This window comes from Drosophila santomea, chromosome 3R, assembly GCF_016746245.2.
Source record: "Drosophila santomea strain STO CAGO 1482 chromosome 3R, Prin_Dsan_1.1, whole genome shotgun sequence".
Taxonomy (NCBI): Eukaryota; Metazoa; Arthropoda; class Insecta; order Diptera; family Drosophilidae; genus Drosophila; species Drosophila santomea.
The window spans coordinates 28,616,694-28,632,089 of record NC_053019.2 but is presented as its reverse complement, the minus strand read 5'-3'; the positions used below and the strand labels follow the sequence as shown (position 1 = coordinate 28,632,089).

The window sequence follows — 15,396 nt, the reverse complement described above, 5'->3', positions numbered from 1 at the left end:
TCAGGCAATCAAAGTAATCATTAACTTTTTGGACAAATGCAGCAGTAGAAGCTGCAACTTCGGGACTATTTCGATTAAATTGCTTGTTTTGGTTACAAGCTTTAATTGCCGCTGCAACTGTGTGACTAAGTGTCTGAGTTGCCAAACATACCCGCATTAGCTCAAATCTAGTTGGATTAACGTGACTCCTTGTTAATTTAGTCATTCTCGTTACTGATCCCTGATCTAATTCATAAACCTCTCGGATGACATCAAAGTCAACTCGTCCGTCAGGGGTTTCAAAATTAGCTTTTAGAAAATTATTTCTAATAGATTTGAAAAGATGCGGAATGTCATAAAACATATAATATTTCTTACTATTTAAGGTAAAGTAAGGTTTCTCATTGGTGACTTCAAGTAATGAGGTACATTTTCTGTTGTTACCTCCTTGATCATAAACAACACCCCTTACTTTGAACCCAATATTTTCAGCAATATTAATGTTTTTATAAATAAGCTTTTTTAAGCAATCGCCTTTTATATTTGTTTCCGGCACGAAATAGTTCAATATAAATTTCCATTTCTTTAAAATACCCCGAATCACAAATACGCAAATGTGGCTTCCCATTTTATTAGAGCGATCAATTAAATGCTCTAGTCCATCTATTATATCAACTGATACATTATATGTTAAGTTTTTTTTTATTGCTACTTCATCACAAGTTAATATGCATTCTTTATCCGATTCATTCATTTCCTTAATGGTTTCTCTAAGGGCTGAGTACAAACATTCGTTGTCTCCCGGCTGTAATTTTTTAATGCACATATATTTCCGTACTTTAGCAATGCAACCAAACAACTTTAATTGATTGTAAACACAATTTTAAAGCGAAATTTAAAAAAAATCGAGGAGCTCTACGTATAGTCAGCTTTAAGCAAACGTATTAAGAGAAAAAGAAAACGTATTAAAAGGAAAAACAAAAAAATTGGCGCGCTTTTCTTCCCACCCATAATTGCGCGCTTTTTTAAAAACATCAAAACAAAATAAAAAAAAATAATTTATCTGAATCTTATTTTCATTTTAAATATTGAAAATTGGTAATTTTTATACTAGTAATTTGACTAAATAACTATAATAAATAATAAAAACATATACAAAGTAAATTTTAAAAACTACTGTAATTTAAAACAAAGAATTTAAAAGAAAGAAAAAAAAAGAAATTACATATAAAATATAAATATTTCATAAAAATAATTCATAAAGTAAAATATTATTTATAAAATAAATAAAAATATGGAATCTGTTTATTGCAAAATTGATTTCTTGAAGCACGAAGTGCGGACATAAGCACCGAAGAATCATTGTCTTCTTATATTTTTCACACGTCGCACGCTGAATACTCTAATGACAATTATTCTAATATAAAGTCATCTTTTAAAATTATTATGCATTTTTTTGTACATAGATTGTGCTATTATTATTTCTGTGTTAAATTTGAATAATTGTTATGTTAAGGCAATGGAAGACTAGAGTTTTTAAGTGGTGTCAATTTATAAAAAATAATATAGATTTAAAGTCTAAGAACTTCTAAGATGAAGGGCATATTTTGTCGTTTTTACAATGCATGTGCATACGTGTGCACCAATACAGTGGTCAGCTGTCGCTGTATGCGTACAAGAGAGCTGGTGGCTCTAGAGCTCTCCGCTCTCTGGCTTTTGAATACAATTTCGAGAGAGCGAAAAGCCACTTGAAAAGCCACCACGAAAAAATCGTGTGCAAAAAAATCGTATGGCGTTACGCATCTTGTTATTCTAATGTCTTTGACAGATAGAAGTCGCGTTAAAATGCCAAAAATATGCTCGAAACCATAGAAACTAGCAAAGTTGCGGGGAAACCCTGGGTTTTATCTAATTAGTGAGTGCAGAATCAAAAGGACGGAATTATGGCTGCTCAGCATGGGAGCCACTATCCCCACATTACATTAGAACTCGGCTTTATGCCACATAAGCGGACCACTCGAAATAGTATGAAATTTCGAGGGTAAACTTAATCTTTAAAGATTTTCTACAACTGAACTATACTGCATTAAAATTAACGTCCTTTTTCAAAGAGAAAATAAATCAAGCGAGGTAAATTGAATAAAACAAAAAGGGCAAAGCAATTTTAATGGTCTCTAGAAAAAGTGCATTTTTGGCTAACGTAGAAATCTTGCTAGCATTATTCTTATACAAGGGGTTTTTAAAGTTCTGACATAAAATTAAGATAGTTGTGTGGCTCGGCTTGAATTCGTTTTTTAAAATTATGTTTATGGAATGGGGCTCCACACAAAGTTCTCTGTTTGCTGGTAAATTGGACCAAAGCTTTTAACTGGGGGGTAGTTTGCTGGACTGAAGGGGCAATTCGGGGGGTGGGAGAAATGGTGGCTTTGAGCATAAAAAAGCGGACAAAAAAGATTTTTGATTGTTAATGTCGCGGTAAATGTTTTGCTTTCTGTATCCTCAATCCGCGTCGTATATACCTTGGAGTTTTTTCTTTTTGTATTTTAATATTTGTTGTACTTTTTTTATGTTTTTCCCTCTGTTGTGATATTAAAGTGCTATATACCTTGGAGTTTTTTCTTTTTGTACTTTTAATATTTGTTGTACTTTTTTTTATGTTTTGTAGTAGGCTGCTCCTTCTACCCTCTTCCGTTACTCTTAGTCATACATACCTAATTATACATAGCCAATCTAGTCATAAGCTTATACACTCATACACCCATCCTTAACATACCAATATTATCGAGAAACTTATCGACTAATCGACTCGCCACTCTGCAGAGAGCACGGCAGTCAGTCGCTGTTGAACCAAGCTAAAGGACAGATCAAAATAAAAGAGTCACGTGAAATTGTATTAGAATATTAACTTCTGTAAACGGCGGCTAAAATCTCAGAAGTGGGATTAATAATCCAAAATGGACGATAAAATCATCCTGAACGACTTTTCGCTGACAACCCTAAAAGATTGGCTACGTATTCTGGGCCAAAATACGGAGGGCACAAAAACCGAATTAATCGCGAGGCTGCAAGACATCCCAACGGCAGTTCGGGGCGATTGTCCACCGGAGCACCCCCAGAAAAACGCTCCACCAGGAAACGACATTTTTTCTTCACTGGATTTTCAGAATTGTGAAATTAACACCGATCACGTAAGTGTGAATGCAATGAACAGAAAAGAATCAACCGAAACTGGCAGTGAGAGGGAGACAAACATGTTCGAGCTACAGCAACTACGCGCAGAGCTAGCAGAAGCGAAGGCAATGCTTAACGGAACACGATCGAGCTCGCAGTTCCAAGAACAACAACAACCAGAGCAAAGCAAGGCTACAGTTAGTTCCGTTATCCAGACGGCGCAGTTTACGCAGGCTGGCGCCACAAAAGAGAACACAACATTTCACTCGCCGCAGCGATCCAACGAGAGAGCGGAGAGCCAGCGTTTTCCAGTTGATGCTCTCGCTCTCGCCAAAGAGACGATAACCGATTACGATGGGAAAACTTGCGCGCGTGCCTGGATAACAGTGGTCAAAAATATCGCACGCACTTTCAACATCGATGACAACCATTTACGCATCTTACTCATCACTAAACTTAAAGGAAACGCGCAAGTCTGGTTACATGCGCACCCTGCTCGATTGATCGAACCAATTGACAATTTGCTTGATCAACTGTCATTGACTTTTGGCGAGCAATCATCCAAGGCTGAGATCCGGCGAAAATTCGAGAGTCGCAAGTGGAAAACCGAGGAGAATTTCTGCAGTTATTACGACGAGAAGATGGCTCTCTCAAACGGGATAAACATCGACGACGACGAACTACTGGACCAGATGATAGAGGGCATACCGCTGCAAAATTTCCGTACCCAAGCACGGATTCAATGCTTCTCTACTCCGTCGGAGATGCTACGCGCATTTTCGAACATCCGTTTGCCAGCTCGGAGGGAGCCACCTGTACAGCCAACCGACTACAAAGATGCCATACGATGCGCAAACTGTAATTCAAGAGGACACAAAGCTGACATCTGCAAGAAGCCCAAACGTGAACCAGGTTCGTGCTACTCCTGTGGACAACTTGGACACCTGGTGGCACAATGTCCCACAAGGAAGAGCGTTTCAACTAATAATTATGTAAGATGGTTTAAAATTAATTTTTTTGAAAATGCTTATAAGCCTATAATTTCAGAATGCCTCATAGACTCTGGCAGTCCTATATCTATCATTAAAAAGTCACTTATTAACGAGACAATGAAGTTAGCCCTAGTTAATACTTGCTATTTTGGTTTAAACAACTGTATTCTCAAAACACATGGACAAACCACATGTTATGTATTGAAAGGATCAATAAAAATATATTTTCGTTTAATCATTGTTTGCGACCAGTCTATGAGGTATAATGTTATTCTCGGCAGAGATTTTTTAACTGCATGCAATTTAAATTTAGACCCCTACACCTTGGGAATGATTGCGTTGAGAAAACCCATGGAAATAAACAAAAGATCAATGTTTACTGAAAATGAAATTGTTAGTTCACAATCGTTAGAAAATGAAATTGTTAGTTCACAATCGTTAGAAAATGAAATTGTTAGTCCAAAATCGTCTAAAAATGCAATTATTAGTCCGAAATCGTTAGAAAATAAAATCGTTAATCAACAGCATAAAGAAACTGGTCCAATATCGTTAAGAGATGAAATAGATAATCAACAAAAGAATGTCAGTAAATCAAAATTATCAGAAGATGAAATTGTTAACACTTCAAAAGAAATCGTTAGTTTTAAATTGCCAAAAGATAAAAACGTTTACGAACAATTAAATCACAACTTTGATAAGGAAGTACTAAGAATATGTCATGTAACTGAAAGTGAGTTAGAATACAAAATAGGAGAAAATGTTAGCAATAGGTTACAACTAGAATTCGATAGGTTGTTTAGAAATTTTTATATAAATGCAAAAAGGCCGAATGAACCGACAGTTAGAAGTGAAATACAATTGTGTTTGAAAAACCCGAAACCGTTTAGCTGTTCTCCTAGGAGGCTTTCATACACAGAAAAAGACAAGTTACAAAAACTATTAGACGAATATTTGGAAAACGGATTTATACGACCAAGCGACTCGGAATATGCATCGCCTATTGTTTTAGTGAAAAAGAAAACTGGAGACTTACGTATGTGCGTCGACTTTAGAAAACTTAATAAAATGACAATGAAAGACAACTATCCTCTACCTCTTATAGATGACTTGTTAGATAGAATGAATGAGAAAACTGTTTTCACCAAACTCGATCTTAAAAACGGTTTTTTCCACGTGCATGTTAAAAAGAATCAATAAAATACACCTCTTTCGTTACACCATTAGGCCAATACGAGTGGCTGCGAATGCCATTTGGCCTCAAAAACGCCCCGTCTGTGTTCCAAAGATTTGTTAACAAAATTTTTGCTGATATGATTAGAGAAAACAAAGTAGTAATATATATGGACGACATTCTATTGGCAACCGAAAATATAAACGAACACTTAGAAACGTTGAAAGAAATTTTTAAAAGATTAGTTGAAAATAAACTTGAATTAAGAATAGACAAATGTGAGTTTATGCAATCGAGTATAAAATATCTTGGGTTCATAATAAATAAAGACGGCATAATGCCCAATGACAAAGGAATCGAGGCAATAAAAAATTTCCCAATACCTAACAATGTTCATACAGTACAAAGTTTTTTGGGATTATGCTCATATTTTCGACGGTTCATAAAAGATTTTTCTAGACTAGCTAAACCATTGCATGACATTCTAAAAAAAGATAAACCGTTCAAATTTGGTAGTGAAGAAATGTCTTGTTTTAATATGTTAAAAGATAAATTAATACAATCACCGGTCTTAGCTATATACAACCACAAACACGAAACAGAATTGCATTGTGATGCAAGTTCTTCTGGATTCGGTGCTGTACTTATGCAAAAGAAGGAGGACCAGAAATGGCACCCAGTTTCATTCTTTTCAAAACGGACAACAGATATTGAATCAAAATACCACAGTTTCGAGTTAGAAACTTTAGCCATTGTTTATTCGTTACGTAGATTTAGAGTTTATCTTCATTGGAGGACATTTAAAATAGTCACCGACTGCAACTCATTAATTTTGACCCTAAGCAAAAAAGAGCTAAACCCTAGGATAGCCAGGTGGGCTTTAGAATTCCAAGGTTATGATTTTGAAATTGTGCATAGGGCAGGTAGCCGCATGCAACATGTTGACGCACTGAGTAGGTGTACAAATATTATGGTAATACAAACAAACAGTTTCGAAGATAATCTAGTTATATGTCAAGGGAAAGATACAAAATTAAAAGAAATCAGGCAATTGTTAGAAAACACAGAAAATAAATTGTATGAGATGAGAAATGGTATAGTTTACAAAAAGACAAATGAAAATAGATTGCTGTTCTACGTTCCGATAGAAATGGAAGAACAAGTGTTATACAAATATCACAACGAACTTGGACACGTAGGAAGAGACAAAATGATAGAAGCTATAATGAAGAACTATTGGTTTCCAAATTTAAAACAGAAGTGTAGCACACATATCAGCAACTGTTTAAAATGTATTTCATTCAGTCCCAAAACAGGAAAAACAGAAGGATTTCTACACAACATACCTAAGGGAAACAAACCTTTTGAAATAATCCATATTGACCATTATGGTCCAGTAGACTTGGCTAGACCGAAGAAACATATTCTAGTGATAGTAGATGCATTCACAAAGTTTGTCAGACTATACGCAACAAAAACTACGAACACAAAAGAAGTCATACAATCGTTAAACGACTACTTCAGAGCATACAGTAGGCCTAAGTGTATCATATCAGATAGAGGAGCATGTTTCACGTCTGGCGATTTTGACTCATTTTTGAAAGAATGCAATGTTAAACACATAAAAATTGCAACAGGATCACCACAGGCCAACGGTCAAGTTGAACGTATAAACCGAAGTCTTGGTCCAATGATTAGCAAGTTAATTGAACCTGATCAAGGTCTACACTGGGACTTAGTCTTAGAAAAGGTCGAATATACCCTGAACAATACACAACACCGCAGCATTAAACAGTATCCTAGCATAATGTTATTTGGGTTACAACAAAAAGGACAAATTATGGATGAGTTAAAAGAAAAAATTGAGGAAATTGGAGAAACGATTGAAGAAAGAGATTTAGAAAGTATTAGAAATAAAGGCGAGGCAAGTCAGAAAATAGCACAAGCATACAATAAAGAATATGTTGACAAAAAACGAAAACGATCAGGAGTGTTCACAAAAGGCGACTACGTCATGGTTAAAAATTTTGACTCAACAACAGGCATAGCTAAGAAGTTAATTCCAAAGCATAAAGGACCCTATGTCATAAGCAAAGTTCTCAAAAATGATCGCTTCCTTCTGGAAGATGTTGATGGATTTCAAATTTCTCGCAATCCTTACCGGGGTGTATGGAGCATACAGAATATAAAACACTGGCAAAGAAAAATTAAGAGTCTACAAAATAGAAAGTATAATTTAAGAAACTCTGTACGAAATCGAATGTATAATTTAAGAAGCAATTGTAAAACAAAGAAAACAAACAAGAAGAAAAGAAAACCAAAAAAATGTTTAAGACCGTTCAAAAGTATCTCCACTGAGAAGAATAAAATAAGAAACAGGACCCTTAGCTTTAAGAAACGTTAATTGTTATAAAATCCTACGATCGGGAGATCTAGTTGTCAGGACGGCCGAGTTGTAGTAGGCTGCTCCTTCTACCCTCTTCCGTTACTCTTAGTCATACATACCTAATTATACATAGCCAATCTAGTCATAAGCTTATACACTCATACACCCATCCTTAACATACCAATATTATCGAGAAACTTATCGACTAATCGACTCGCCACTCTGCAGAGAGCACGGCAGTCAGTCGCTGTTGAACCAAGCTAAAGGACAGATCAAAATAAAAGAGTCACGTGAAATTGTATTAGAATATTAACTTCTGTAAACGGCGGCTAAAGTTTTTCCCTCTGTTGTGATATTAAAGTGCTTAAAATAATAGCCTCCGCTGGAAATCACACTTCTCATTTGATTGTATGGTTTTGACGAAATGCCACTTTCCAATGATTGGATTTATTATTCATTCCATAATAAATGCAAACTAGGTTAGTCCAAGCATTAGAAGTTCAAAACGCTAAAAAGAAGTTGGAGCTCGCTGAAGCTTAGTCAGAAAACAGGACATTTGCCAGAAGTAATCACTTATTCGAGTTGTGGCAGCATTATTCAGACAGCGACAAGGTCATTTCCATTGATGGACTTGTCCCTTATCAATTAGGTTTTTAATTAACTGAGAGCTGTCGACTTCATCGCCGCCCGTCAGTGCACGTTGCACGCCCGTTGAATGGTTGTCCGGATAGGCCCCCTTTTGGCACACTCACCTGCACTTTGGATCTGGGTACACCTCCTCACGTCCTGATGCTTGACGTTTTCCGTCTAATCCGTGCCAACGGCTGCTGCCCAAGTTATGAAAACATGAGATCACAAATTGCAAGGGACAACTGGGGCCGGGGTGAAGGGGGGCGGAGGTGTGGGAGTGGGCTAGTTGCAGTCACCGGTCGTGAATGTGTGCCGCGTTGTGAAAAGGATGCACTTGCTCTCTCTGGTAGCTCTCTCTTTCTCTTTATCTCTCTTCCTCTCTATCTATTTCTATCTCGTTCGCTCGCTAGCTCTGGCTTTTATTTCGGCTTCGATTTGTTTTAATTTCCGCTGAAGCTGCTTTTACTTCCGGGGGCAGTGAGAATGCAAAATGCAAACTGCGAAATGCAATTGGCTAGGTGCTGGTTTTGGATATCAGAGACGTATCGCTGGTTCGGTGGTCAATATCTTGCGATTCCGAGAAGCAGTACATCCTTGCAGCCTCTCTTAGCTCCTTTCTCCGCCGTTATTCGTTGCCTTTCGTTTCGTTTCACAGTTTCGTCGCTTTCACGTCTTTCACGGCTTTCCATGCAACTTTTTTGCTGCGGCATTTTTTGCGCAACTTGTGAGATAATTTCAACATGTTTTTGGTTCCCGGAAAAAGTGCAATTTACTTTTTTGCCTTTTCATTGATCTGTGCGCGAGGGTGCTTGCGGGCGCGTGTGTGTGGGTTCGCGGCGGGCGGGTGTGAGAGTGTGTGGGTGTGCGGGGAGCCCGTAGCGGAATGCGTCCGTGTGGCAGCGCGAAGCTTTCGCAACTATGCGAATTTGCTGCGTACGAATTTCAGTATAATAAAATATCCTGTTCCTCTTCTAAGTCGAGAAAGAGAGCAAGAGAGCGCGAGTTATCCTGCGCGTGCGCCACGAATTGGAGCAGTTTAATGCTGCTGGCGATAACACGGACGTGGACACAGCACCAATACTCGCGCACGTACACCCACCACCGCGATGGCGCTCCTTCCCTCTCACTCCCACTCACTCCAGAACTCCCTACTTTTTTTTTCACTTTGCTGCGGCGCTTGTCCTTTTGCTAATCACCGATGCTAAACGACACTTTCCGGTGTTTTTGGAGCTTTTTTAACTTTTGGGACCCTTGGTCGCTAGTTTTTTTGTGTTTTTGCGCAGCAATTGAGCCTGCATTCGGTGGAAAAACTACAAAATATTCTTTGATCGGAGGAAACGAAACACTCGCAGCAAGCGACGAGAGCGAAATGCAGCGTGCGTGAGCGAGACTGCACGACAGTTAGCTTTACCGTTGCACACAGCGTTGATGACGAGCGAAAGGAACAAGGACGCAGGCGCGAGAAATTCCAGTTGTGCCGTTTAAAAACAGTATATACTAAACATCGGTTTTGGTTTCAATAAGTACAATTAAATCAGAAAGTGTGTAAGGAAAGAAAATATTTAAAAAGTAATCACTACGACACAATGATAATACTTGTATTACTGCTGAGTAATAGCGGTTATCTTTTCTACATAGATGGCGTGACCGTTATTTCTTTACAGAGCTCTGTTACGTGCTCTGTTGGTATAAATAATATATTACCAACTGGTAACACTGTTCGTCACCGGTGCAATCAATTTGGGTCATTTTAAAAGAAACTATGTTTTTGCATAACACAAAGCTGTGCCGACTGGCAAGTGAGTATATGAGTGGATACTGTTTATACACCCAATCTACATATTCCCGCACAGGTGGTCTGGCAGGGGGCGTGCGCCACCTCAGCGGCCAGAAACCGAAGACCGCGATCCTAATGCTGAACATGGGCGGCCCAACGCACACGGACCAGGTGCATGACTACCTACTTCGTATCATGACCGACCGGGACATGATCCAGCTGCCGGTGCAGAGCCGTCTGGGTCCGTGGATCGCCCAGCGCAGGACCCCCGAGGTGCAGAAGAAGTACAAGGAGATCGGCGGTGGCTCCCCGATCCTTAAGTGGACCGAGCTGCAGGGCCAGCTCATGTGCGAGCAGCTGGACAGCATCTCGCCGGAGACAGCACCTCACAAGCACTACGTCGGTTTCCGCTACGTGAATCCCCTCACCGAGAACACGCTGGCCGAGATCGAAAAGTGAGTGGGGTCGGGAAGTAGAATAAGAGTGATGTAAATATCCCGGGGGTCTTGATATTGGACTTTAACATATGTTCGTTGTAGTAAATAAGTTTGTGTAGACTATAGCTGGAAACTAGTGACTATTTGGGCTCCTTGAAGAATACAACTTTTTGATATTTATATTGAAACTTTTAACTTAATTACAGCGACAAGCCAGAGCGCGTAGTTCTCTTCTCACAGTATCCACAGTACAGCTGCGCCACCTCAGGATCCAGCTTTAACTCCATATTCACCCACTACCGGAACAAGTGAGTTAGGAATGCACAAGTACAGCTGTATATTTGATCCCTTCTTTACTTTAGTAATCTGCCCTCGGATATCAAATGGAGCATTATCGACAGGTGGGGCACCCATCCACTTCTAATCAAAACGTTTGCCCAGCGAATTCGTGACGAACTGGCCAAGTTTGTGGAAACGAAACGTAACGACGTAGTCATACTTTTCACTGCCCACTCCCTTCCCCTTAAAGCTGTGAACCGGGGCGACGCGTATCCCTCGGAGATTGGTGCTAGCGTGCACATGGTGATGCAGGAACTCGGCCAGACGAATCCCTACAGCCTGGCTTGGCAATCCAAGGTGGGCCCGCTACCCTGGCTGGCGCCCGCTACCGATGATGCCATTAAGGTGTGACTTCAATACGGGATTTCAATGTCCCTCCACTAAATCAAGCCCATCTTTGCAGGGCTATGTTAAGCAAGGCCTGAAGAACTTCATCCTTGTGCCCATTGCCTTCGTGAACGAGCACATCGAGACGCTGCACGAGCTCGACATCGAGTACTGCGACGAATTGGCCAAGGAGGTCGGCGTGGAGGAAATCCGTCGAGCTGCAGCCCCCAACGATCACCCGCTGTTCATCGACGCTCTGACAAACGTTGTGGCCGACCATCTGAAGTCCCAGCAGTCGGTCAACCCCAAGTTCCTCATGCGTTGTCCTATGTGCTCCAATCCAAAGTGCAGGGAGAGCAAAAGCTGGTACCGGCAGCTCTGCTCAAACTAAGCCACCAAGGCAACTTGCCGGACTGGGAAGCACTGCGTGACAAGCGTTTCAAGTGCTGCAGCTGGAAGAGAACATTTATTCATTCATTTGGGTTTCTGGGGGATTGGTTTTCACGTACTGGTGTTCATTACTTTCCGCTTTAATTAAAGACACTGTTGAACAGTAAAAACATAACGCAGTTGGCTTTGGAGCATTAGCTGAGTTAAATACATCTGGAATGTTAAAATGTATCTTTTAGATGGCGAATGCCAAACGAGCCCGCAACCAATACACCCTTCTAGGAACTCAGTTTATGAGAAACCCATAACTAAACAGTTACGCTATATAAAGAGAGCAGTATTTTCAAATGTTCTCTTATCTTAGTAACGCTCTCTTTGTCGCACGTGCGATGGCTGCGGTATTTTTTCGCCGGACGAACAGCTGTTCGACTGTCAGTTTTATTCTAGCCTCCCGACCCGATGTTTATTAAATCAAATTCGACTTTTGAGTGCTCAAATGGCTGACAAAATTGGCGAAAGCTGGTCGTGCTCACCTCCAGTCGACTCCTGCTCCTGGACACTCTTGCATTTCACGTCCTGTCGCGCCGTCAATGGAACTTCCCGGAATATTGCATAATTGAGACTTCCCGGGCCTTCAAATTGGAACTTCGACTTTCAATTAATTGACGGCTCGCACGAAAATTAACCTGCCAATTGCCTTCGATATTCCGCATTACGCCAATTGAGCCGTTGATTTTTAATAACTAACCAAGGCGCTTTTGACCACAGTGGCCCGGATCGGGAAATCTAATCGTCGTCGCAGGGACCATAAAACCATTCGCAGAGCACACTCCGACTCCGAATATGAGCAGGTACCAACGGAACCGTGGAGCTGGCAGCCCCACGAATACAGCGGGGCCAGTCTACGGCGTGATCTCGACGTTGGACGACGCATCTCCGAGTCCCGCGGATTTCGCCAGGTAAGCGACTAATCGGGTTTTGTTTACGTCTCTTTCGCCTGAAGGGCAAAAACCAGTTTGGAATCGGGCTAAAATGCTGCGGGCGGGCTTTCATTCCATCTCTCTCTCCAATTTGGCTGGCATTATGTTCTACGACCGCATCGTGACACAGCAAGTTTAACTTTGAAAAACTGTGGTTACTCCAATTTCAAATTTTTCGTTCTTATTTCATTATTGTTGTTATCGCTTTCACTAGCAAGCACTGTAAATGTAAGTAAATTGAAACTTGGAGTTTTCAAATTGTATGAACTTGTAAACAAAACGATCTGTAGCGAAAACAACTTGTTGGGATCCACTAAAAGTGTTCAATTCATTTGTTTTGATATACTCCTTCTAAACTTGAGAAATCTGGTTAAAGATGAAATTAATGCCAGCTGAGTTTCGATTGTGATTCTTATCGTCTTCAGCCAGATACGTGCAGACATCGGCACTCCACTCGAATGGTCACAAATTAATTGAATTAGCAGATTAGATGGGGATCGTATGTGACCGACGGCACACAATTAATATCACCTGGAAGTAAGATTAGCGCAGAGATATATCCATTTTGGTAGATCCAAAACAAATCAAAGTATAACTTGGCACATTTAAATTTTGTTCACCTTTGGTCCATTTTGTGCACAGAATAAGATGAACCTTGTAGATGCAATGCATGTATTGATGGATGTACAATATGAGCTTATTCTAACTTTTAAAATGCTGGCGCTTTCGGATGATCTTATACACTGTGTGGTTTAAAATGTTTATATACACATATGTACATTCAGTCGTGTGGAACGTAACGTAAAGCCACTGAACCAGTGTAATCGCATTCACTTGGTTATGTCCAAAAGACAAACATAATGAACTGTAGATACCATATGCTTGATAATGACTTTTTAAGGCTTATCTGAACCATTGAGCAAAATAAACCCGTAATTCAGACTTGGGTGCCATAAACCTAGCAAATAGCAGCGTACAATGTAGCGTGTTATAAGATTTATTTATTAATTATTCTTAAGAACATTGAGTGTTTGATTACATTTAGGCATTCCAAATAATCTTATCAGAAAATGAAAGGTAACTGATTTTTGAATTATTGCTAGAAGTTTATCGCCAGATTTAGGTCTCAGATGTATACTATAGTATCTAATCTCCCATTCTTTTTACAGATGCTCCTCTCCCGAGGCCAAGAAAAGTGAGCTGAGCTTGTTCCTTAACTGGGGAGGCCCCCACAAAAATATGGAGATAAACCCCAAGCCAAGAAACCGCAGCTGGATCGTCGACGTGCTGGCCATCTTCTTCGGCATAGGCACCTGGCTGGGCGTCAATGGCACCTTCATTCAGCTGCCCCTGCTGGTGGACGAGGCACCGGAGGGCTGGAGTCTGCCCTCCTACCTTAGCGTTATGGTCCAGATCGGCAACTTGGGCCCACTGCTCTACACGGCCATCCAGAAGTACTCGCCGAAGAAACTAAACGATGGTTGGACCATTCACGGAGTGCTCCTGGTGGGAGCCATATCCTGCTTGCTGACGGCGTTCTTCTACAACAAAACCGCTTCGGTGGCTGGCACGGATCACAGCTTAGCACTCTTTTTGCTAACCTGCTTCACGGCGCTGAATGCCTGCACGAGCTCGGTGCTTTTTATGCCCTACATGGGACGCTTCAAGGAGCAGTACATGGTCACCTACTTCATTGGCGAGGGCCTGAGTGGTCTGCTGCCCAGCGTGACAGCTTTGATCCAGGGCATCGGCGAGAGTGGCGACTGTGTACTGGTCAACGTAACCGAGAGCGGAGAGGGGGTCTACGAGCTGCAGAAGACACCTCCGAGGTTCGATACCCGAGTCTTCTTCCTCATCCTTTTCGCGCTCATGGTGCTAGCCTATGTGGGGTATACACTTCTGAACTCTCTCCCCTTGGCCAGGAAGGAGTACGCCCAGGTGACCGTCAGTGAGGGCAACAAGTACGTTTACGGAGAGGCGGATAACCAGCCAAAAGCGGAGAAGCTGAGTAAAGGACAGTACACCTACCTGCTCCTGCTAATCGGTGCAATTTCGCTGTTCAGCAACGGAATGTTCGGCAGCATACAGTCCTACTCCAGTGCCCCGTACGGGAGCCAAGCGTACCACCTGTCAGCCACCCTCAGTGTGATAGCCAATCCGGTGGCCTGCTTCATGGCCATGTTCCTGCATTTCACCTCCCTGCGGATTATCACGGTGCTCTCTATCCTTGCGGGTCTGCTGACCAGCTATGTTTTTACCACGGCGGCCCTGAGTCCCCTACCTCCTCTTCACGATCAGACCGTGGGTGCCGTACTCGTGGTCACCGCCTGGACTTTGCTGGTCGGGATTGTGAGCTACACGAAACTGGGAATCACCACGGTCATGCGGGCGCAGGGTGGTCAATCGCTGGTCTGGGTCGGCGCCATCACGCAGCTGGGATCCGCTATTGGAGCAGTGGCCATCTTCTTTGCTATCAACTACTCGGACCTTTTCCAGGCCGCGCAGTCGAACTGCTAACCTCGCCGGAAACTCGACGGAGCCAGAATATCCAGGGATATCGTGATTTTATAAATGTTAGTTTAGTGTGATATTTTAATGTGTACGTGCACCTCCAGTCACAATGAAGACAATACCTAATTACCTGAACTCGCGCTTATTTTGTACAACCATTTGAGGTTGACTTGCAACAGTTCGTAGTTTTAAGCACAAAGTGGATGCCAACACAATGTATAAAACGAGAAGAAGACGAATGGTGGAACTAAGCTAGCTTTGGGAAGCTAAAGTTTTAATGAATTAAAGCATTTTAAACAGAATACG

The 15,396-nt window shown here is 41.2% G+C and overlaps 4 protein-coding genes across 13 annotated transcripts in view; 3 read left to right on the top strand and 1 right to left on the bottom strand.

Annotated features, from left to right (window-relative positions):
• The window catches only part of LOC120452362 (rho GTPase-activating protein 100F), a 44,446-nt gene extending 34,594 nt beyond the window's left edge, over positions 1-9,852 (bottom strand). For 3 of the 10 annotated variants that reach the window (XM_039636540.2, XM_039636548.2, XM_039636543.2), the window contains exon 1: positions 8,452-9,841. The gene's annotated coding sequence lies outside the window, so the exon portion shown is untranslated. Of the gene's footprint in view, positions 1-8,451 lie in introns of all 10 variants that reach the window. The other 7 variants (XR_005616458.1, XR_005616460.1, XR_005616461.1 and 4 more) reach the window with 4 other exon arrangements.
• On the top strand, positions 2,652-4,377 carry LOC120452368. The gene is made up of 2 exons (XM_039636558.2): positions 2,652-4,142; positions 4,198-4,377. Exons 1-2 carry the CDS (start codon positions 2,934-2,936, stop codon positions 4,207-4,209), a joined length of 1,221 nt encoding a protein of 406 aa, XP_039492492.1. The 5' UTR covers positions 2,652-2,933; the 3' UTR covers positions 4,210-4,377.
• Positions 9,853-9,990: 138 nt separating the features above from the next.
• On the top strand, positions 9,991-11,774 carry LOC120452369 (ferrochelatase, mitochondrial). Its single transcript, XM_039636560.1, has 5 exons — positions 9,991-10,128; positions 10,183-10,561; positions 10,750-10,851; positions 10,906-11,227; positions 11,286-11,774. The coding sequence occupies exons 1-5, from the start codon at positions 10,092-10,094 to the stop codon at positions 11,598-11,600; spliced, it is 1,155 nt and encodes a 384-aa protein (XP_039492494.1). The 5' UTR covers positions 9,991-10,091; the 3' UTR covers positions 11,601-11,774.
• Positions 11,775-12,015: 241 nt separating this feature from the next.
• Positions 12,016-15,394, top strand: LOC120452367 (solute carrier family 52, riboflavin transporter, member 3-A). Its single transcript, XM_039636557.1, has 2 exons — positions 12,016-12,558; positions 13,749-15,394. Exons 1-2 carry the CDS (start codon positions 12,443-12,445, stop codon positions 15,094-15,096), a joined length of 1,464 nt encoding a protein of 487 aa, XP_039492491.1. The 5' UTR covers positions 12,016-12,442; the 3' UTR covers positions 15,097-15,394.
• Positions 15,395-15,396: the final 2 nt, after the last annotated feature.

Coding starts and splice junctions, on each gene's coding strand:
- LOC120452367 (XM_039636557.1), top strand. CDS start 12,443: ATGAGCAGGTACCAACGGAACCGTGGAGCTGGCAGCCCCACGAATACA. Junction 12,559..13,748: donor AGTCCCGCGGATTTCGCCAG/GTAAGCGACTAA, acceptor TTCTTTTTACAG/ATGCTCCTCTCCCGAGGCCA.
- LOC120452369 (XM_039636560.1), top strand. CDS start 10,092: ATGTTTTTGCATAACACAAAGCTGTGCCGACTGGCAA. Junction 10,562..10,749: donor ACGCTGGCCGAGATCGAAAA/GTGAGTGGGGTC, acceptor ACTTAATTACAG/CGACAAGCCAGAGCGCGTAG. Junction 10,852..10,905: donor TTCACCCACTACCGGAACAA/GTGAGTTAGGAA, acceptor TCTTTACTTTAG/TAATCTGCCCTCGGATATCA.
- LOC120452368 (XM_039636558.2), top strand. CDS start 2,934: ATGGACGATAAAATCATCCTGAACGACTTTTCGCTGACAACCCTAAAA.